Here is a 23,762-nt window from a genome sequence, read left to right as displayed (position 1 = left end):
TTCCAGAAGCCCTCCCACTGTTGCTCCCCCACCAAGCACCAAGACGTTCGTCACTGCCCCAGACATAAGAACTTAAGAGAAGCCCTGTTGGATCAGGCCAATGGCCCCTCCAGTCCAACACTCTGTGTCACATAAAAACTTAAGAGAAGCCATGTTGGATCAGGCCAATGGCCCATCCAGTCCAATATTTTGTGTCACACAGTGGCCAAAACTCAGGTGCCATCAGGAGGTCCACCAGCAGGACCAGAACTCCAGAAGCCCTCCCACTGTTGCCCCCCCCCCCCAAGCATCAAGAAGACAGAGAACATAAGAGAAGCCATGTTGGATCAGGCCAATGGCCCATTCAGTCCAACACTGTGTCACACAGTGGCCCAAACCCAGGTGCCCTCAGGAGGTCCACCAGCAGGGCCAGATTTCCAGAAGCCCTCCCACTGTTGCTCCCCCACCAAGCACCAAGACGTTCGTCACTGCCCCAGACATAAGAACTTAAGAGAAGCCCTGTTGGATCAGGCCAATGGCCCCTCCAGTCCAACACTCTGTGTCACATAAAAACTTAAGAGAAGCCATGTTGGATCAGGCCAATGGCCCATCCAGTCCAATATTTTGTGTCACACAGTGGCCAAAACTCAGGTGCCATCAGGAGGTCCACCAGCAGGACCAGAACTCCAGAAGCCCTCCCACTGTTGCCCCCCCCCCCCCCAAGCATCAAGAAGACAGAGAACATAAGAGAAGCCATGTTGGATCAGGCCAATGGCCCATTCAGTCCAACACTGTGTCACACAGTGGCCCAAACCCAGGTGCCCTCAGGAGGTCCACCAGCAGGGCCAGATTTCCAGAAGCCCTCCCACTGTTGCTCCCCCACCAAGCACCAAGACGTTCGTCACTGCCCCAGACATAAGAACTTAAGAGAAGCCATGTTGGATCAGGCCAGTGGCCCCTCCAGTCCAACACTCTGTGTCACATAAGAACATAAGAGAAGCCATGTTGGATCAGGCCAGTGGCCCATCCAGTCCAACACTCTGTGTCACACAGTGGCCCAAACCCAGGTGCCATCAGGAGGTCCACCAGCAGGGCCAGAACTTTAGAAGCCCTCCCATTGTTGCTCTGCCAGCCAGGTTGTGGAGCTTTTTCAGCTTAACTGCCTTTGTAATAGCAATGGAACAGAAGGATAGATGAAAAACAAGGGAACGGTGTTCAGAATGCTGAAGACAGCTTGGAGAGGGGTTACTGCTCAGGGCCTGGACACTCATTTGCCTCTAGTAAACGGCACCTTGCAGGAAGTCTTTGTGATCAAAGAAATGTATGTTATGGGAAGTGAGGCACTTATAAAATGGCTTTGACTCTTTAAAAGGGCTGGGGAAAACCCTTCTGTCTCCACCATCTCTTGGCTGACAAAGGCAACAATTATGGGTGCAACCAGGGCTTTTTTTTTTTGTAGCAGGACCTCCTTTGCCTATTAGGCCACACACCCCTGATGTAGCCATTCCTCCAAGAGCTTACAGTAGGCCCTGTAAGAAGAGCCATACCATACCAAACCTTTAATGGCATAATAGATTCAGATAAAAATACACAGAATATAAAAATTTAAACATTGGAGATAAAATCAAAATAAAACCGAGCTTACAGATACATTCAAACATGGTCAGAATTAAATTTAAGGATGTCAGCCAGAAATTTTGCCACAGCCTCACTAACCACCCCCTCAGTATCACTCAATAAATAATAACAGGGTGGCAGAATAGACAAATCTGGAGAAAAAGAAAGCTTGCCAAATAAATCTTTACGGAGGTTATGGTAAAAAGAACAATCAAGCAATATATGCTGGATTGAGTCAGGGGTATTCGCTCCACAGGAGCAAAGTCTGTCAGCTAAAGGGACTCGCTGATATCTCCCTTGTAAAACTTTGGAGGGAAACGCGTTTAGTCTGGCCAACATAAATGCCCTGCGATGACTTGGAGTGGTTAGGTCTGATAGATAATTGGGCATTTTGCCACAAAAAGCATAAAGACCTAAGGAAGCTGGAGAGCAAGTATAAGGGAGAGTTGGCCGTAATTTCGTTTCCTCCAATTCCCACAGTCTCAGTTTAATACATCTGAAGATATATGACTCTTCAGAGGTAGAAAAATCATCTACCTCTAACCCCAATTGATTGAGTTTAGACAGAAGCACTGCTGTCCAGGACGAAATATATGGGTCTCTTTTCATACAATCAAGAAGGCTGTTGGGATCTGTTCTAAAATGAATTTTGAGCCAGAATTTAAACACTGCAATCCAGGCTTTTGTCTCCACCAAAGACTGACCCACTTCAGAGCAGAGAGCAAAGTAGGACACACATTTTGGCAAACCAAGAATTTGTCTAAAGAATGAGGCTTGAATGCCCTCCACTTTCCTGGTAAAAGCTGAGATCCATATAGGGATACCATAGAGGATTTGGGCAAGCGTTTTGGCTTTAAATACTTTAATAGCTGCTGGAACTAATTGGTTGCCCCTTGCAAAGAAAAACTGTTTAATTTGAGCAGCTGAACACTTAGCCAAGTTGATGGTGTTGTTACGATGTGAAACCCAGCTTAACTTGTGGTTAAAAGTGATCCCCAAGTATTTAAAATTTTTTGTTTGCTCGATTGTTGAATTGCCAATAAACCATCTCTGTGGGCCCCAGCAATTTGAAAAGACAACTACTTTAGATTTGGTATAATTGATAGTAAGTGAATTACAATTACAGTAGTCATAAAAGGCGTTCAAATACCTTTGCAGGCCCACTCTTGTACAAGAGAGGATGGTAGTGTCATCGGCATAAAGTAATAAGGGGACCGCTTGGCCTGCAAGTTTAGGCGGATGACCATTGATAGGGGTCAAAAATTGTGCCAGGTCAGTTAAAAATAAATTAAAAAGATGTGGGGCCAGCACACAACCTTGTTTTACCCCCTTTAACACTGGGATTTTACTAGTCAAGTCACCGCTAGAAGAAAATTTCACTTGGCAAAAGGTATTAGAATGAAGTTTCCTCAAGAGAAACAGCAAACGAGGGTCCATTCCCAGGTAACCTAGCTTGATCCATAGTTGGGCTCTATCTATTGAATCAAAAGCACCCTTCAAATCGATGAAGGCAGCATATAATTTTTTTGACCCGGTATGCATATATTTTTCAGCAAGGAAGGCCAGAGTGCAGCAGTGATCCATAGCAGATTTGCCTTTGGAGAAGCCAATCTGTTCAGGACCTATGATGTTGCCTAGGCGCATCCAGTCAGTTAATCGGAGTTCTAAATGTTTTGCATACAATTTGCCCACTATAGATAATAAACTAATGGGGCGGAAGTTTTCTGGTAACTCCAACCCCCCCTTTTTGTATATTGGGATAATTATAGAGTCAAGCCAAGAGTCAGGGATGGAGCCATGCAGATCGATAAAAGAGAACAATTTTGCAAGGGGCAAGAGCCACCAATCGGCAAACTTTGTGAATACCTCAGCGGGAAGGCCATCAGGGCCAGGTGCTTTACCCGCTTTTAAATCCTTCAATAACTCACTGATTTCCTCTAGAGTTACTGGAGGCCAGACCGGCATATCAGTAACTGAGGGGTTTGCTAAGATAGGAGGGGATACACATGGGGCAGCAAAAATGTTAGAGAAGTAATCAACCCATGTTTGCTCAGAGATATTTGGGTCAGTAGCAGAATTGTTTTTTAGATTACCTGAAATGATTCTCCAGAAGGCCTTATTATCGTTAGATTTTATCGAGTGGTAAAGTTGGTCCCATTTATTCTGAAAGAAAGCTTTCTTTTTGGATGTAGTAAGCTCCAGGTAGGCTGTCTTGTAAGCAATGTAGGCCTTAATTTTTGATTGGTCTTTGGAGTGACAAGCCTCTTTAAAATGAGCTCTCAGTTCTTGTTTCCAAGCTAAACAATCTGTATCGAACCAGCTGGAGAAACTAGACCTAGACAAGATCACCGGTTTAGCTTTGGCACTACAATAATCAATTAATAATGAAAATCCTGAAAGGATTGAATCATCTGAATTGGAATTTATGATTGAATCCCTTAATCTGCATAGCGCTTCAGAGCCAAAGAGGGAAGAAAACTCCCTTTCTAGGGCCGGGGACCACTTGATTTTTTTTAGAACATTCTCAGGGGCCTTCATGGATTGGGAAGGTGATACCATATTAACCTCCAGATCCAATCGTAGGGATAGAGTTAGGGGCAGGTGGTCACTTTCTGTGCGTGGATCGATGTAAAAGTTATCGATAGATGACAGAAGGTTGGGTGAGCCCACACAAAAATCTATCACACTGCAACCCCTTGTGGAAAAAAAAGTAAAGTCATTTGCAGCTGGAAATTTGGAGAGACCATTAAATATTATAACATTGTGCGCTATGCAGAATTCAATTAATCTAAGACCCGCCTTATTGGTTAAAGTATCTTTAGAACAACGGGGTAAACATAGTTGTAGTGGAGGGGATTCAACCGCTTCAAAGCCAAAATGAGAGATCCATTTCTGATTGTTACTGCCTATCCGAGCATTAAAATCACCAAAAATCATGAGCTGAGCAGTATGGAATTTCCTAGACAAAGACGTCACATAGTCAGAAAATTTCTCCCAGACAGCATCAAACTCCAGCTCACCATTAGAAGGGGCTAAATAAACATTAATCATGATTAGGGTCAGTGCTGGGGAGGACAGCAATAAAGCCTGGGCAATTGGCGGGCAAGGATCCAAGAGGATCACCTTAAATGGTAAGCTGGATTTCACCAAAGCAGCCATGCCTGCTTTACTGCGACCTTTAGAGTGAGATCTATAAGCGGGGAGATTAAAAACTTTAAAATCCGTCAAAATATAAGGCTGCAATGTGTCTTAAGGTATCCAGATCTGGTCAGTCCCAAGCAAACCCCGAGTTGCATAATGAGTCATCAGTGCAGCCCTCTATGGATGTGACGCATAGTCCCCTTAATGTTTCATTAGAAGATGACCTTTTGCAGTCATTTGGGAGTCTTCCAGCAAAAGATCAACAGGCGATACTCATAAGACTTGAAGGTACTAAGCTGCAGCTGCAAAGGTCTTTAGAGCCGGGGAAATCAGTTCCTTCAATCAACCTAGATCCTGCAAGCAACCCCCTGCCCCCTTGTCCCCCATCAGCTGACTTAATTGATCTGTCTATGGAACTCTCTCTAACTGGCTCAAGGGCACCCCAACATAATGGTTGTATTTTCACTGTAAGAAGAGCCCTGTAAGCTCTTGGAGGATTGGCTGCATCAGGGAGGCGTGGCCTAATATGCAAAGGATTTCCCGCTGAGTTCCACAGGAGTTCCATACACCCCTGCTGTAGCCAATCCTCCTGGAGCTTACAGTTGGCCCTGTACGAAGGGCCCTGTAAGCTCTTGAAGGAATAGCTACACAAGAGGGGTGCGGTCTAATATGCAAATGAGTTCCTGCAACAGAAAAAGCCCTGGCTGGAACTGCTTTTTGTATTAACAGATGTTCTCTCCTTTGGTTCAGTGGCTTGAATGGACCCAATGCCATCCTTCCTCTCATCCTGCCGTACTTCTATCCGGATCTTTTCATGCTGTACATGGTTTACCACGAGAAGGAGGATGACCTCTACTGCCAGGGGATTGTTGATCTGAGTCAGGAAACAGATGTGAAGCTTTTGGAGTTCCTGGATGTCCGGAAGTGAGTGTTGCTGACAACGGAGATATTTCATTGAGTGGTTTTTTTCCCGCCTTTCAAATTCTCTTGTGTCTGGAGTGTGGGCCATGTTGTGAGGGTTAGCAGCCAATGCACAATTGTGCCACTGAAATGAAATCTGCATGTCTCAACAGAAGTATAGTGTCCAGATCACGTGATGCGATGGTATCACTTTACTCTGCTCTGGTAAGACCTCACCTGGAGTCTTGTGTTCAGTTTTGGGCACCACAATTTAAGAAGGATATAGACAAGCTGGAATGGGTCCAGAGGAGGGCGACGAAGATGGTGAAGGGTCTGGAGACTGAGTCCTATGAGGAAAGGTTGAAGGAGCTGGGCATGTTTAGCCCTGAGAGGAGGCAACTGAGAGGTAATAGGATCACCATCTTCAAGGACTTGAAGGGCTGTCATCTAGAGGATGGTGTAGAATTGTTTTCTGTGGCCCCGGAAGGTAGGACCAGAACCAGTGGGTTGAAATTAAATCAAAAGAGTTTCCGGCTCAACATTAGGAAGAACTTCCTGACCGTTAGAGTGATTCCTCAGTGGAACAGGCTTCCTCGGGAGGTGGTGGGCTCTCCTTCCTTGGAGGTTTTTAGATGGCCATCTGACAGCAATGGAGATCCTGTGAATTTAGGGGGACGTGTTTGTGAGTTTCCTGCACTGTGCAGGGGGTTGGACTAGATGACCCTAGAGATCCGTTCCAACTATGATTCTATGATGTGTCTTAAAGTCCAAACTAAAAGGGGATTAGATAGACATATGAAGAAGAAGTCTATCAATGGCAACTAGCCATGGTGACTGAGGGGAACCTCTACATTCATAGACACTAAGCCTCTTTTCAAAAAGAACGGAGGGTGATTGAAATGCAGAATTCGCCACCAGAGGATGTAATGATGGCCACAAGAATAAGCAGCTTTGAGGGGGATTAGACAGTGTCGCACCCCGGGCGCCCCTCCCGGTTTCCCGGTGCAGCCGTCGTCCCTCTATCCCAGGTAGCCCCCCTTGGGTACTTCGTGGGTGTTCCCTGGAGGTCTCAGAAATGGGTGGAAGCCAGGTTACTTCACCACAGGCCCTCATTCCCCTTCTGGCTGTGCAGCGGCTCCTGTCCCTCTCTCTCTGGAGGCAGCCTCAATAAGCACCAGCCAGCTTCCTCCCCGACCTCCTCCCTCTTTCCCTTTTATCCCCCCATCCCAGTCCTTCCTCCCTCCTGTGTTCCACCCCTCCCTGGCTCTACCCCCCTTCAAAGCCCTGGACGCCCGGGAGAGGTGAGCCAGGGCTGGGCTGCCTGGGCGTGCCTCGAGCATCCTGGGCCTCTGCAGCGTGCTGGGGTGTGGCGTCTCTCGCCGCCGCGGGTCAGGCGGCTCTCCTCCTCTTTGCCCGGCACTGGGTTCAGCTTCTCCCTCCTGCTCCCCAACGTCTCGCTCCGGCCACGCTCCTCAGACCCGGAGATGAGCGCATCGGCTGTGGGGCGTTGCTTGGGCTACTGTCGGGGCTCCGTTGGCCCAGGTGAGCGGTGGGGCCGCCGCGGGGGCTTGGGGAGGTGTGGGAAGCTCTCGGGGCGGTGACGGGGGGGGGGAACGGCTGGCGAGCGTAGAGGGGTCCCCCTCGCGCAGTCCTCACCCGGGCCGGGCGGGACAGACAGATTCATGGAAAGTGGCTACTAGCCTAAAAGTATATTAATGATTGGTACATAAGATTACTTGGCATAGTCTCCTGTTGAGTTAAAAAGGTAACTATTTTCCAGGTAGATAGATCCAAGCGGGCAGCCGTGTTGATCTGAAGCAGTCGAACAAAGCAGGAGTCAAGTCACACTTTTAAGACCAACCCATTTATATTTAGAACATAAGCTTTCGTGTGCTCTCTTAAGCACACTTCATCCGACGAGGAATCGAAATAAAAATCGGTTGGTCTTAAAGGTGCCACTCGACTCCTATTTTCCAGGCGGACTTTAAGTTGTTAAGCCATTCAAAAATCATTTTCACCCTGTTTGCACAAAAATACCGCAAATTTTAATGGTTAAGTTCTATACGTCAGACATGCATACCTGTTGCTACAACAAATCCTCTGTTCTGTAACTTTCAAGGTTTGAAGGACTTGTTGTATTGTGGTTAAAGAAAGTTCAATCAAAAATGTTAATTGAAAAAGGAAAAAAAAGTGACTATTAGCCATGGTGACTAAAGGGAATCTTCGTATTCAGAAGCAATCAAACTCTGAATTCCAGCTCCAGGGAAAGCCTTGCCCTTTGTGTCCTGTTGTTGGATGTCCAGAGGCACTGTCTCGCCATTTTGTGAAACAGAAGGACAACTGTTCTGATCCAGTTTTCTTATATTCGTAACTAAACTTTTTTTTGGGGGGGGTCCCCTTTTTGTTCACAGACACTTCTGGCCCCTCAAAGACCTTCCACTAACCAAGCACCAGGTAAGAAGTGCTTCAATCTTTGACCATTTAGGATTGATTTGTGCGTTTCGTTGGAATAGTCTCGATAGAATAGCCTGTGCCGTTTCAGACTGAAGGGCGAGGGTGCTGTTTGCATGCTTCTTTATGCGTCAATTGAAACTGTCGTACGTTATGAAAACACCAGAAGCGTCACAGGAAAAGAGAGCAATGCTTGGAAAAGTTGAAGGCAGCAGGAAAGCGGAAGAGCCAGCCTGAGATGGATCGACTCAATCAATAGCCCTCAGGTTGCAAGATCTGAGCAAGGCTGTTAATGAAGGCATAGAATCATAGAGTTGGAAGCGACCTCCAGAGTCATCTAGTCCAACCCCCTGCACAATGCAGGAAACTCACAAACACCTCCCCCTAAATTCACAGGATCTTAGAATCATAGAATTCAAGAGTTGGAAGGGACGGTCTCATTTGGAGTACTGTGTGCAGTTCTGGTCGCCGCACCTCATAAAGGATATTATAGCATTGGAGAAAGTCCAGAAAAGGGCAACTAGAATGATTAAAGGGCTGGAGCACTTTCCCTATGAAGAAAGGTTGAAACGCTTGGGACTCTTTAGCTTGGAGAAACGTCGACTGCGGGGTGACATGAGAGAGGTTTACAAGATAATGCATGGGATGGAGAAAGTAGAGAAAGAAGTACTTTTCTCCCTTTCTCACAATACAAGAACTTGTGGGCATTCGATGAAATTGCTGAGCAGACAGGTTAAAACGGATAAAAGGAAGTACTTCTTCATCCAAAGGGTGATTAACATGTGGAATTCACTGCCACAGGAGGTGGTGGCGGCCACAAGCATAGCCACCTTCAAGAGGGGTTTAGATAAAAATATGGAGCAGAGGTCCATCAGCGGCTATTAGCCACAGTGTGTGTGTATATATAAAATTTTTTGCCACTGTGTGACACAGAGTGTTGGACTGATCCAGCATGGACTGATTGGACTGATTGGCCTGATCCAACATGGCTTCTCTTATGTTCTTATGTTCTAACCCCCTGCACAATGCAGGAAACTCACAAACACCTCCTCCTAAATTCACAGGATCTTAGAATCATAGAGTTGGAAGGGACCTCCAGGGTCATCTAGTCCAACCCCCTGCACAATGCAGGAAACTCACAAACACCTCCCCCTAAATTCAAAGGATCTTAGAATCATAGAATCATAGAGTTGGAAGGGACCTCCAGGGTCATCTAGTCCAATCCCCTGCAATATGCAGGAAACTCACAAACACCTCCCCCGACATTCACAGGATCTTAGAATCATAGAATCCAAGAGTTGGAAGGGACCTCCAGGGTCATCTAGTCCAATCCTCTGCACAATGCAGGAAACTCACAAACACCTCCCCCAATATTCACAGGATCTTAGAATCCTCAAGTTGGAAGGGACCTCTAGGGTCATCTAGTCCAACCCCCTGCACAATGCAGGAAACTCACAAACACCTCCCCCTAAATTCACAGGATCTTAGAATCATAGAGTTGGAAGGGACCTGCAGGGTCATCTAGTCCAACCCCCTGCACAATGCATGTTTCTGAGGGACATTAATTCATAGGGTTACTGTGGATCAGAAGTGATGTGACAGCACTTAACACACAGACACACACACACACAAGGGTAAAATAACATAACTAGCTTTTAGGAAACTGGGCTACTATATCCAGGGCTTTTTTTTGTAGCAGGAACTCCTTTGCATATTAGGCCACACTCCCCTGATGTAGCCAATCCTCCTAGAGCTTGCAGAGCTCTTATTATAGGGCCTAATGTAAGCTCTTGGAGGATTGACTACATCAGGGGAGCGTGGGCTAATATGCAAAGGAATTCCTGCTACAAGAAAAGCCCTGACTGTAACCATGGTGTTCTGATCAAAAATGGCCCTTCTGGGCTGTGTTAAGAGGTGTTGCCAAGTCTGAGTTGGTAAATTCCTAGAGATTTTAGGGGTGGTACCTGGGGAATATAAGGTTTTGAAAGAGGAAAGTCCTCAGTGCCATAGTACAGTATCACAGAGTCCACCCTCCAAAGCAGCCGTGTTCTGCAGGGGAACCGATCTCTATAGACTGGTGGTAACTCCACAAGCTTTCCATTCCCCACTTGGAAGGATTCAGGTGTCGTTGCAATACTCCCTCTAAACTGTGGAGTCCTGTGAACAAAAATTCTACTTGATGAGCTATTGGCATTAAAGTTGCAAGCTAAAGCTAAAGTCGAGATCTAGTTTGGTGTAGTGGTTAAGTGTATGGACTCTTATCTGGGAGAACCAGGTTTGATTCCCCACTCCTCCACTTGCAGCTGCTGGAATGGCCTGGGTCAGCCATAGCTATCGCAGGAGTTGTCCTTGAAAGGGCAGCTGCTGTGAGAGCCCTCTTAGCCCCACCCACTTCACAGGGTGTCTGTTGTGGGGGGAGAAGATATAGGAGATTGTAAGCTGCTCTGAGTCTCTCGGATTGGATAAAAATATGGAGCAGAGGTCCATCAGTGGCTATTAGCCACAGAGTATATTTTGGCCACTGTGTGACAAAGAGTGTTGGACTGGATGGGCCATTGGCTTGATCCAACATGGCTTCTCTTATGTTCTTATGTGACACAGAATGTTGGACTGGGTGGGCCATTGGCCTGATCCAACATGGCTTCTCTTATGTTCTTATGTGACACAGAGTGTTGGACTGGATGGGCCATTGGCCTGATCCAACATGGCTTCTCTTATGTTCTTATGTGACACAGAGTGTTGGACTGGGTGGGCCATTGGCCTGATCCAACATGGCTTCTCTTATGTTCTTATGTGACACAGAGTGTTGGACTGGATGGGCCGTTGGCCTGATCCAACATGGCTTCTCTTATGTTCTTATGTGACACAGAGTGTTGGACTGGGTGGGCCATTGGCCTGATCCAACATGGCTTCTCTTATGTTCTTATGTGACACAGAGTGTTGGACTGGATGGGCCATTGGCCTGATCCAACATGGCTTCTCTTATGTTCTTATGTGACACAGAATGTTGGACTGGGTGGGCCATTGGCCTGATCCAACATGGCTTCTCTTATGTTCTTATGTGACACAGAGTGTTGGACTGGATGGGCCATTGGCCTGATCCAACATGGCTTCTCTTATGTTCTTATATAAATCTGCAGTCTTCTTCTTCTTCTATTGCATAAATTAGCCTGCTCTGAGGCCATTGTTCCGGGGTGAAGACAAAGATGTGTGAGCTGGAGGCTAAGAAACTGTGAGCCAGCTCACACTAGCTTAGCTTAGAGTGGACACTGTTCAGTTGTTGTCCTGCAGGTGCTTTTAGAGACCCAGGGGATATCTGGAGCTCCCTAACTAGAACTCTAGGAAGTTGCATGAATCTTCATGTCTCCCCAGAAGAAAGTTAACAGGGTTTTTTTCCCCCCTTCTATTTTTAGAGACGGTCCCTCGTCAAAGACCGGTGCTTCCTCTCCGCTACTGACTGTCTAAGGAATCTAATGTGAGTGTCTCGGATGTTAACTTCTTGGTTTCCCTTTGAAAGCTGCGTATGTGCTGAAAGGGTCAGATTCCCAGCATACCCCTAAAACAGACCTTCTCCAGGTGTTTTTTTTTGGTCCAGAGGATGCTGGGAGGTAGCGTTATGTCATCTAAGAAGGGTACCTATCATCCCCTATGGCATATCTTCCAAAAGGATCAAAGCATTACTATGAGAATGACACTAAGGGTGAAACTATGCATCAGGGGTGGCCAAGCTGTGGTTCGGGAGCTGCTCTTTCACACATATTGTGTGGCTCTCGAAGCCCCCACCGCCCCATCGGCCAGCTTGGAGAGGGCATTTCTCTTTAAATCACTTCTCCGAGCCAAGTGAGCCAGAAGCTTGGAGAATGCATTTAAAGTTGCTTTCTTTCCACCTCTCCCTCCCCATCTATTTGCCTGCCTGCCATCCATCCATCCATCCATCCATGCATCCATCCATCCATCCCATCCCATCCCATCCCATCCCATCCCATCCCATCCCATCCATCCGTCCATCCATCCATCCCATCCATCCATCCACCCACCTCTAAAACATCTGATGTTCATGTCTTGTGGCTCTCAAACATCTGATAGTTATTCTGTGTGGCTCTTATATTAAGCAGTTTTGGCCACCCCTGGTATAGATGTTGTTGGGGATCTACAACCAGGTCCCCAAATTGTGAATGCCCCCCTCCCCGACATTCTCTTTGGGGAATCCGTTTCATTTTTGGTCAGTTTTTCAGTTTCACTAAAAAAAGTGAACACGCAGATAACTTCTATTTTCTCCCTTCTAAACAGACCCAATACGTCTAGATACTGAATCTTTCCCTCCTTGCGTGACATTAAACTTGCTGAATTTATTTTTGGACTAGAAACAGTAACAGAAGTTTTAAAAATGGTTCAGTGAAGAAATGATTGCTTTCTTAGGATTTTTTTTTACAGTAAATATCACACCAGCAAGTAATAGCAATGTAGCCTGTCTCTTTCTGCCCACGAACCCATCTTAAGGACGAATATTTCAATACGAATAAGAAAATAGCCGTGATAATGAATCACCTTGCCTCACTCTGCAAAATGGCTGAAATTTTGATGAGATACAACCTAAAAAAAGGAGACCTGTGTGTATGGTTGAGAGTGTGGTTGCCAGCTCCAAGCTGGGAAATCCCTGTCGATTTGGGGGGTGGAGTCTATGGAGGGCGGGGTTTGGGAAGGGAAGGCACTTCAGTGGGGTATAATACCAGTTGGGTGTAATACCAGTTGGGTATAATACCAGTTAAGTGTGCAGACTCTTATCTCGGAGAACCGGGTTTGATTCCCCACTCCTCCACTTGCACCTGCTGGAATGGCCTTGGGTCAGCCAGAGCTCTAATAGAGAGCCAGTTTGGTGTAGTGGTTAAGTGCACAGACTCTTACCTGGGAGAACTGGGTTTGATTCCCCACTCCTCCACTTGCAGCTGCTGGAATGGCCTTGGGTCAGCCAGAGCTCTAATAGAGAGCCAGTTTGGTGTAGTGGTTAAGTGTGCAGACTCTTATCTCGGAGAACCGGGTTTGATTCCCCACTCCTCCACTTGCAGCTGCTGGAATGGCCTTGGGTCAGCCATAGCTCTGGCAGAGGTTGTCCTTGAAAGGGCAGCTGCTGTGAGAGCCCTCTCAGCCCCACCCACCTTACAGAGTGTTTGTTGTGGGGGAGGAAAGTAAAGGAGATTGTGAGCCGCTCTGAGACTCTTCGGAGTGGAGGGCGGGATATAAATCCAATATCTTCTTCATAGAGTCCACCTTCCAAAGCAGCCATTTTCTCCAGGGGAACTGATCTGTCATTTGAAGATCAGTTGAAATCCCAGATCATCTCCAAGTATCACCTGGAGGTGTGTAACCCTAATTGAGAGAAACCCCCGCCCCCCTCAAATCCCATTTTTAATCCTCCAAAATCTGAAAATTTGCATTTCTTCCTTGCTTGGGTGTGTCTCACTCCATTTATGACCTCTCCTTTGCAGCACAACCGTTGACCCCCAGGAAAAACTGGACATCCTCCAAAAGACATACAATGAGATTGCAAAAACAATCTCTCGGCTGCTGGGGGAGGAGTTTAACCCATCGATGGACGATCTGCTGCCGCTCCTGATGTATGTGGTGACTCGAGCCAGGTAGGAGACTCTCTCCCTTCCCTTTGGGGAGGCATTTGAAGCCCTGTTAAGAAGATACTAGAGGGGATACATATCCCTGCAGGTCCACACTGTGCCCCACACCTGAAAGGAGTGGGAGTTGAGTGTTAAGAGGGCAGAAAAAGCTAGCCGTGGCTATGTGTACTCTGGTAGTAGTTGCAAATGCAAGCCATCGATGTACATGGAAGTTTACAGAATGCAAGTGTTACGGTAAGAAAGGGGAAATGGCGCCTTTCCTTAATGGGAAATTCCCTTAGACCAAAGATTCCCTGGAATCCTTCTGCAGGTACCAACCTGTAACTAAGGAAACTTAACTGCTCATACACGTGGCCTTCTTCGTTGCGGCCCCCCTTTTTGGAATGGTCTGTCTGAAAAGGTCAGGAAGGCTCCCCTTCTCCTGGCTTTCTGCAATTCACGCAAAACGGAATTATTCAGGAAGGCTTTTCTACACAGGCAATATGATAGCTTGGTGACAAAAGGCTTCACAAAGATACTTGGATAAATTATCGGGGACTGTGGTCTGTACTGCTGTGTACAGTTTGCTGTGGGTTGGCTCCTATTGTGTAATTTTGCATCCTTTAATGCAGGGGTGTCAAACATGCAGTTTGCGGGCTGAATCAGGCCCCTGGAGGGCTCCTATCAGGCCCCTGAGCAACTGGCTGTCATCTGCTTCCTTCTCCCTCTCTCTTGCTTCCTTCTGCATCACAGCTTGCTTTGCAAAGCTTGCTCAATTGCGCAGGAGCTACAGAACAAAACCTCTATTTCCTCCATTGGCTGAGGCTCCTCCCTTGGGGAGGAATAGCTTGCTTTGCCAGGCTGTCTCAATCGCACAGCACAGCTACTGAGTCAAGCCTCTCTTCCTTCTATTGACTGAGGCTCCCCCCCCCCCAAAGTCCCTGGGGAAGGAAGGAAAGAGCCCCGGAACTTCCTTTTGCTCAGTTCCCTGGATCCCATGGGAGAAATACAAAGAAAAAAGAAGATATTGGATTTATATCCTGCCCTCCACTCCGAAGAGTCTCAGAGCGGCTCACAATCTCCATTCTCTTCCTCCCCCACAACAAACACCCTGTGAGGTGGGTGGGGCTGGAGAGGGCTCTCACAGCAGCTGCCCTTTCAAGGACAACCTCTGCCAGAGCTATGGCTGACCCAAGACCATGCTAGCAGGAGTGGGGAATCAAACCCAGTTCTCCCAGATAAGAGTCCGCGCACTTAACCACTACACCCAACTGGCTCTCTATTAGAGCTATGGCTGACCCAAGGCCATTTCAGCAGCTGCAAGTGGAGGAGTGGGGAATCAAACCTGGTTCTCCCAGATAAGAGTCTGCACACTTAACCACTACACCAAACTTGCTCTCCTTTAAGACCAATGAGTGTTAATGTTTTAAACATGTTTTGAGTTTTTTAAAAAATATATATTTGTGTTTGCTTATGTTCTTTATAAAATTTATATCTCTGCTACCTAAATTGATACACACAAGGTCCGGCTCTGCATGGCCCAACCCAACCAGACATGGCCCAGTCCAATAAGGTCTCTTTTGTGTCAGATCCGGCCCTTATAACAAATTAGTTAGGCACCTCTGCTTTAATGTATTATGTTAAGACTTATGCCAGGGGTGGCCAAACTTCCATAATGTAAGAGCCACATAGAATAAATGTCAGATGTTTGAGAGCCACAAAAAATGAACGTCAGATGGAGGAAGGAAGGACTTGGATGGGAGAGCCAGTTTGGTATAGTGGTGAAGTGTGCGGACTCTTATCTGGGAGAACCGAGTTTGGTTCCCCCCTCCTCCACTTGCACCTGCTGGAATGGCCTTGGGTCACCCAGAGCTCTGGCAGAAGTTGTCCTTGAAAGGGCAGCTGCTGTGAGAGCCCTCTCCTGCCCCACCCACCTCACAGGGTGTCTGTTGTGGGGGAGGAAGGTAAAGGAGATTGTGAGCCGCTCTGAGACTCTTCGGAGTGGAGGGAGGGATATAAATCCAATATCTTCATCTACCTCACAGGGTGTCTGTTGTGGGGGAGGAAGGTAAAGGAGATTGTGAGCCGCTCTGAGACTCTTCGGAGTGGAGGGAGGGATATAAATCCAATATCTTCATCTACCTCACAGGGTGTCTGTTGTGGGGGAGGAAGGTAAAGGAGATTGTGAGCCGCTCTGAGACTCTTCGGAGTGGAGGGAGGGATATAAATCCAATATCTTCATCTACCTCACAGGGTGTCTGTTGTGGGGGAGGAAGGTAAAGGAGATTGTGAGCCGCTCTGAGACTCTTCGGAGTGGAGGGAGGGATATAAATCCAATATCTTCATCTACCTCACAGGGTGTCTGTTGAGGGGGGGGAAGGTAAAGGAGATTGTGAGCTGCTCTGAGACTCTTTGGAGTGGAGGGTGGGATATAAATCCAATATCTTCTTCATCTTCTTCTTCTTCAAAGAATACCAGGGCCGGGATGCAGAGGCAGGCAATAGACAGCCACCTCTCTGAAACATCCAAGCTCCACTAGGGGCTGCCGTGAGTCAACCATGATTTCCAGACGCATGCACACAAAACAGTCATCAAAAATAAAAGGAAAAAAAATCTGCACAGTGGTGCCATGTACAGAAAAAAAGGAAGTTTTGTACAAACCCCAGAGCAACCTTGCAGGAAAAAAAAAATATATATTTCTTGCAGGAATATATATATATATATATATATATATATATATATATATATATATATATATATACACAGTATTTTTTGCACCATAAGACTCACTTTTCCCCCCCAAAAAAGTGGAGGGAAAAGTGTGTGCGTCTTAAGGAGCGAATACTGCAAAAAATTCACACAAATGCCTCTAAATTCACACAAACGGCTCTAAAAACTAGGTGCGTCTTATGTTCAGGTGCGTCTTATGGAGCGAAAAATACGGTGTGTGTATATATATATATATATATATATATATATATATATATATATATATATATATATATATATATATATAATATGGGTGGGGGAAATAGAGTAGCAGGCCAACGGTACCTCTCCAGATGTTTTTTGCCTACAATTCCCATCAGCCCCAGTCATTGGCCATGCAGGGGTGGCCAAACTGTGGCTCTTTCACACATATTCAGGGGTGGCCAACGGTCGCTCTCCAGATGTTCTTTGCCTACAACTCCCATCAGCTCCAGTCATTGGCCATGCTGGCTGGGGCTGATGGGAATTGTAGGCAAAAAACAACTGGAGAGCTACCGTTGGCCACCCCTGCAGTAGAGATTAAAAGACCCCCCCCCAAAAAAAATCATAGAAGTAATGCCTCTGTCACAGTAGAATGTCACCTGGATTTCACCAGAATTTGCAGTGGCTATTTTGGGGGTTGCTAGGCAACCCCAGCCATGACTGCTGGTTAGTATCAGCATAAGAGAATGGGGAGGGTGACAGACAAAAAAAAGAGGTAAAATCTGGAGGGGAGAGAAATACAAAAGAGAAAGAGCAAAGGAAAGGGAGGGGAAGAGAAGATAGTGAGGGGAAAGGAGGACTGATCCTGTCAGGGAGGGGAACGGAGAAGGAGTGTGTAGGCAGATGAGAGCAAAGGCAAGGAGAGGAGATGCTGGGAGGAGGGAGAGCGGAAGATGCAGGCAGAGAGAAAAAGGTAAGTCAGTGGCTGCAGAGGCTTTTAACAGAGGCGAGAAGAAAGAGGGAAGTGAATTTCTGCCCCAGTGAGCCTTTGTGGGCCTCCCGCATGCTAGAGCCCAGGGGTGGCCAAACTTGTTCAATGTAAGAGCCACACAGAATAAGCCTTAGATTTTTGACAGCGGCAAGACATTAACTTCAGATGTTTGAGAACTGTAGTGTATTGAGAGCTTCAAGGAAGACGGAGGGAGGGAGGAAGGAAGGGAGGGAGGGAGGGAGGATCAAACATACAATACAAGATGTTGCTTTATAAGAGATAGGTTTAGGGTTGCAAGCCTCCCCCCCCCTCAGCAACTGCTTGGGGGGTAGGGTTGCCAACTCCAGGCTGGAAAATTCCTGTAGATTTGAGGGTGAAGACTGGAGGGGACTAGGACCTCGACGATGTACGATGCCACACAGTCCACCCTCCCAAAGCAGCCCTTTTCTCCGGGGGAACTGCCTCCATAGTCTGGAGATGACCAGTGATTCCAGAGAATCCCCAGGCCTCACCTGGAGGCTGGCATTTGCAGGTGTTCCTTCAGACATGCTGGCTGTTTGGCCTAATAATCAAGAGGAATTGCTAAGAGGATCATTGCAGCTTGAAGAGGCTCACTGTCGCTTGAAAAAGCTCACGCGGAACAAGGGTTCGGTACGACCTTGCCCTTGGAAACTTGGTTCATTGGCTGCATCTGTGGACAGATGTTAAACATCTGGAGTACTGCGCCAGGATTTCATGGAATGAGATGGGAAGTTTTACCGTAGGATGAAAAGGAGGACTTTTGGTGCTAATGCTTCCTTTTCTATTAAGGGCTAAAAGTTATGGTTGTTTTGTAATTTATGGCGGTGGAATTTGTATATGAGTGTGTTTATTTTTGTTGACCTTGTATAATTTGATAATAGGAGCTGGTTCTCACAGTGGGTTATGTACCTTTGATTCTTTTTGCCCACCTGGAGGCTGGCACTCCTGCAGAATAGGTTTGTAATCTATGGCAGTATTTTTTTTTCCATCCAGGAGAGCCAGTTTGGTGTGGTGGTTAAGTGCACGAACTCTTATCTGGGAGAACCGGGTTTGATTCCTCACTCCTCCACTTGCACCTGCTAGCATGGCCTTGGGTCAGCCGTAGCTCTGGCAGAGATTGTCCTTGAAAGGGCAGCTGCTGGGAGAGCCCTCTCCAGCCCCACCCACCTCACAGGGTGTCTGTTGTGGGGGGAGGAAGGTAAAGGAGATTGTGAGCCGCTCTGAGACTCTTTGGAGTGGAGGGTGGGATATAAATCCAATATCTTCATCTACCTCACAGGGTGTCTGTTGCGGGGGAGGAAGATAAAGGAGATTGTGAGCCACTCTGAGACTCTTTGGAGTGGAGGGCGGGATATAAATCCAATATCTTCATCTACCTCACAGGGTGTCTGTTGTGGGGGAGGAAGGTAAAGGAGATTGTGAGCCGCTCTGAGACTCTTTGGAGTGGAGGGCGGGATATAAATCCAATATCTTCATCTACCTCACAGGGTGTCTGTTGTGGGGGAGGAAGGTAAAGGAGATTGTGAGCTGCTCTGAGACTCTTCGGAGTGGAGGGCGGGATATAAATCCAATATCTTCATCTACCTCACAGGGTGTCTGTTGTGGGGGAGGAAGGTAAAGGAGATTGTGAGCTGCTCTGAGACTCTTCGGAGCGGAGGGCAGGATATAAATCCAATATCTTCATCTACCTCACAGGGTGTCTGTTGTGGGGGAGGAAGGGAAAGGAGATTGTGAGCCGCTCTGAGACTCTCCGGAGTGGAGGGCGGGATATAAATCCAATATCTTCTAGAATACCTTCCTGTTACTGCATTGTCTTCTCTCTTTGCAACCCACTTAAGGTCCGATGGCATGCCATGCATCAAACCATTTTTGTTTGCATACTTTTCTGGTTCCTGTAATCCTCGTTTTACTGGGTTGCATAGTGCAGGTCTTTGCTGTCTGATGGAATTCGTTTTTTTTATTTTTTATAATCTGCCTTGAGCCTCAGCCAAAAAGGCGGAAGTAAATAAAATAAATAAAAACAAAAATCAGTACATCAGGAGTTCCTTTTTTGGTCATTTTGGACAGATGAGAGTTTTTTTCATCTTTACAGGATACAACGTTTAGGAGCAGAACTACACCTGATCAGAGATCTGATGGATCCAACAACCTCTGGAGGCATGCATGACTTCCTACTCACGGCACTGGAGGTAAGGATAGGGGCGGAGGAGGAACTTCAAGGCTGTTACAATAATCTTGCTCAATCGGACCAAGAACTTGCCAGCTTGGTGCTTCTTGTAAGTCCCACAGTAAGGCCATAGGAAGAGCCCTGATGGATTAGACCAGTGAGGATCCATCTAGTCCAATATCCCTTCTCACACAATGGCCAACCAGTTTCTCTGAAGAGCCAGCAACAGGGCACAGAGGCCGAGGCCTTCCTAAGAACACTAGAAGAGTCCTGCTGGATCAGACCAGTGAGGGTCCATCTAGTCCAATATCTCATTTCACACAGTAGCCAACCAGTTTCTCTGAAGAGCCAGCAACAGGGCACAGAGGCTAAGGCCTTCCTAAGAACACAAGAATAGCCCTGCTGGATCAGACCAGTGAAGGTCCATCTAGTCCAATATCTCATCTCACACAGTGGCCAACCAATTCCTCTGGAGGCCCAGCAACAGGACATAGAGGCTAAGGTCTTTATAAGAACACCAGAAGGGCCCTGCTAGATCAGACCAGGGAAGGTCCATCATCCTGCCTCACACAATGGCCAAACAGTTCCTTTGGAGGGCCAACAACAGGGCATAGAGGCCAAGGCCTTCAGAAGAGCCCTGCTGGATCAGACCAGTGAGGGTCCATCTAGTCCAGCATCCTGTCTCCCACAGTGGCCAACCAGTTCCTCTGGACAGCCATCAACAGGGAATAGAGGCCTTCCCCTGATAAGAACACAAGGGCAGTTCTGCCAGATCAGAGCAGTGATCCATCTAGTCTAGTATCCTTTTCCACACAGAGGCCAACCAGTTCCTCTGGAGATCCAGCAACAAGGGCATAGAGGCAAGGCCTTCTCCTGATGTTGCTTTCTAGTACCGGTATTCAGAGGTTTCCTGCTTCTGTAGAGGTTCCCTATAGTCATCCTGGCTATTAATCACTTATGCACCTATCCCTGGTGAATCTAATCCCCTCTTAAAGCCATTCATGCCCGTGGCCATCACTGTGTCCACTGACAGTGAATTCCCCAATTCAATTGTTTGTTGAGTGAAGAAGTATTTCAAGTTATCAGTTCTCATCTAGAACAAAGGGTGCTGGTTTGTGGCATGGAAAGGATAGGTAATAGAATCATAGATTAGAATCATAGAGTTGGAAGGAACCTCCAGGGTCATCTAGCCAACCCCCTGCACATAAGAACATAAGAGAAGCCATGTTGGATCAGGCCAATGGCCCATCCAGTCCAACACTCTGTGTCACATAAGAACATAAGAGAAGCCATGTTGGATCAGGCCAATAGCCCATCCAGTCCAACACTCTGTGTCACATAAGAACATAAGAGAAGCCATGTTGGATCAGGCCAATGGCCCATCCAGTCCAACACTCTGTGTCACATAAGAACATAAGAGAAGCCATGTTGGATCAGGCCAATGGCCCATCCAGTTCAACACTCTGTGTCACATAAGAACATAAGAGAAGCCATGTTGGATCAGGCCAATAGCCCATCCAGTCCAACACTCTGTGTCACATAAGAACATAAGAGAAGCCATGTTGGATCAGGCCAATGACCCATCCAGTCCAACACTCTATGTCACAAAAGAACATAAGAGAAGCCATGTTGGATCAGGCCAATGGCCCATCCAGTCCAACACTCTGTGTCACATAAGAACATAAGAGAAGCCATGTTGGATCAGGCCAATGGCCCATCCAGTCCAACACTCTGTGTCACATAAGAACATTAGAGAAGCCATGTTGGATCAGGCCAATGGCCCATCCAGTCCAACACTCTGTATCACACAGTGGCCAATATATATATATATATATATATATATATATATATATATATATATATATATATACACACACACACACACACACACACACACACACTGTGGCTAATAGCCACTGATGGACCTCTGCTCCATAAATGCAGGAAATTCACAAATACCTCCCCCCACCAACACACCCAGTGGCCCCGGGCCGAGGGATGCTAGACTAAAATCTACTAGGGCAGAGGTGGCCAATGGTAGCTCTCCAGATGTTTTTTGCCTACAACTCCCATCAGCCCCAGCCATTGCCCCTGCTGGCTGTGGCTGATGGGAGTTGTAGGCAAAAAACATCTGGAGAGCTACCGTTGGCCACCCCTGTACTAGGGAAAGAGCCTTTTCAGTCACTGTCCCCTGCTGGTGGAATTAACTGCCAGAGGAGGCCAAAGCCATGCAGGTCTGCAAGACTATACTTTTCTGGCTTAACTTCAATTGATCCTAATATGCTGATACAGTAGCAGGAAGAACATCCATCATCCAACTGAACTGAAAGCATATCCTGATATTAGCACATATTGTTTCAAAGCGTTTCAGAGTGTTTTAATTAATGGTTGACCTGAACCTAAATATAGTTGTTAGCTATATTATTATTGTGATTTTATAGATTGTGAGCCGCCCTGAGCCTGCCTTGGCAGGGAGGGCGATATATAAATCTTATGATAGAAGATAGAAGATAGAAGGATGGAGGGATGATAGATAGATGATAGATAGATAGATAGATAGATAGATAGATGATAGATAGATAGATGATAGATAGATGATAGATAGATGATAGATAGATAGATAGATGATAGATAGATGATAGATAGATGATAGATAGATAGATAGATAGATGGATGATAGATAGATGATAGGTAGATGATAGATAGATAGATGATAGATAGATGATAGATAGATGATAGATAGATGATAGATAGATGATAGATAGATAGATGATAGATGATAGATAGATGATAGATAGATAGATGATAGATAGATGATAGATAGATGATAGATAGATGATAGATAGATAGATAGATAGATAGATAGATAGATAGATAGATAGATAGATAGATAGATAGATAGATAGATAGATAGATAGATAATGCGGATCCTGTGAATTTAGGGGGAGGTATTTGTGAATTTCCTACATTGTGTGGCTGGTTGGACTAGATGACCCTGGAGCTCCCTTCCAACTCTATGATTCCACAATTATATGACTTACATTGGAGCCAAGTTCATGCCTCCCTTTTCATTTGTTCGTTCTGTCTCTTGGAGGGCTAGAAGCAAGTCAGCAGATGCTTTGTCCGTATGCTTGAGCAGCGTGTATACTGACCTACTTTTGGGGCCTGATCTGTAGCACTTTCGCGAGACAGTTCAGCTTCTAAAGGACTAGGGGATCTCTCTCACGGATCTCCATCTTCCATCACTGATAGTCTTTCTTTTCCCTCTCTTCTCCAGTCCTGCTATGCACTTATCCAGAAAGAAATACAATACCACCAGAGCTGGCACGCATCGCAGGATTCTTGAATGTGGCACATCAGAATCATCCTCGCACATTCAGACTAGCCACTGTGTTGCAGCTTCCATCTGGATGAATGGAACAAGAAGGAACTCACGAGAGCTGCTGCTACGTTGTTTTGTTGTTTCTTACAGGAACTGGTGTTTCCCAATTCCTTTCAGGCCAACATCTTGAGTGTCAGTGAAGGGATGACGGTATATATGGAAGGGGGGTCTTGGTTTCAGCATGAGACTCCCTCCCAAGTTCTGAGCCCGTGACAAGTGGCAGAGGGCAAACTCGGAGCTTAAATACTGGAGTTGCGGGTGTGTGTGTGTGTTAAATCTTACATTCTGTAGGGATCACCAGTGAATCTCCTTCAGAGGCCTCCCAAACCAGAAGCGTGTCATCTTCCGTCGCGTTACAGTCAATGAAACTTTAAACCCAATTTGAGTCGGCTTGACTGTTCTCTCTCACTGTTCTCTTGTTAAGTAACCCCTTTCTCTCTTAGCAGTTCCTGTTTCTGTCCTGTTGCTGGAAGCGAAATATGGTCTTCTGACTCCCAGTTGCACACCTGTAGCAGCGCAGTAGAGAGATACTTTGGGAGCCGCTTGAACTGAGGTCGAACCATTTGCTGGAATGCTGTGACTTTCTGCTAAACCCGTGTGGAAGGAAGTCATAGTCTTGCTCACCTTCGTCCCAACATGGACACCACCCGGGGCTCTTTTTCTAGCAGGAGCTCCCCTGCATATTAGACCACACCCCCCGATGTAGCCAATCCTCCTGGAGCTTACAGTAGGCCCTGTACTTAAGCTCTTGGAGGATTGGCTACAACAGGGGGGGCGTGGCCTAATATGCAGAGCAGCTCGTGCTAGAAAAAG

The 23,762-nt window shown here is 46.6% G+C and overlaps 1 protein-coding gene across 1 annotated transcript in view; it reads left to right on the top strand.

The window, feature by feature from the left end:
- LOC132578095 (ALS2 C-terminal-like protein) overlaps positions 1-22,976 on the top strand; it is a 40,163-nt gene extending 17,187 nt beyond the window's left edge. The window contains exons 8-13 of the mRNA XM_060247938.1: positions 5,488-5,661; positions 8,049-8,091; positions 11,502-11,563; positions 13,575-13,724; positions 19,493-19,589; positions 22,845-22,976. Of these exons, the coding sequence (XP_060103921.1) occupies positions 5,488-5,661; positions 8,049-8,091; positions 11,502-11,563; positions 13,575-13,724; positions 19,493-19,589; positions 22,845-22,913 (595 nt within the window). The 3' untranslated portion in view covers positions 22,914-22,976. The remainder of the gene's footprint in view (positions 1-5,487; positions 5,662-8,048; positions 8,092-11,501; positions 11,564-13,574; positions 13,725-19,492; positions 19,590-22,844) is intronic.
- Positions 22,977-23,762: the final 786 nt, after the last annotated feature.

The sequence above is a fragment of the Heteronotia binoei genome, chromosome 10 (genome assembly GCF_032191835.1).
Source record: "Heteronotia binoei isolate CCM8104 ecotype False Entrance Well chromosome 10, APGP_CSIRO_Hbin_v1, whole genome shotgun sequence".
Lineage (NCBI taxonomy): Eukaryota > Metazoa > Chordata > Lepidosauria > Squamata > Gekkonidae > Heteronotia > Heteronotia binoei.
This window is presented reverse-complemented; position numbering and strand designations above follow the sequence as displayed.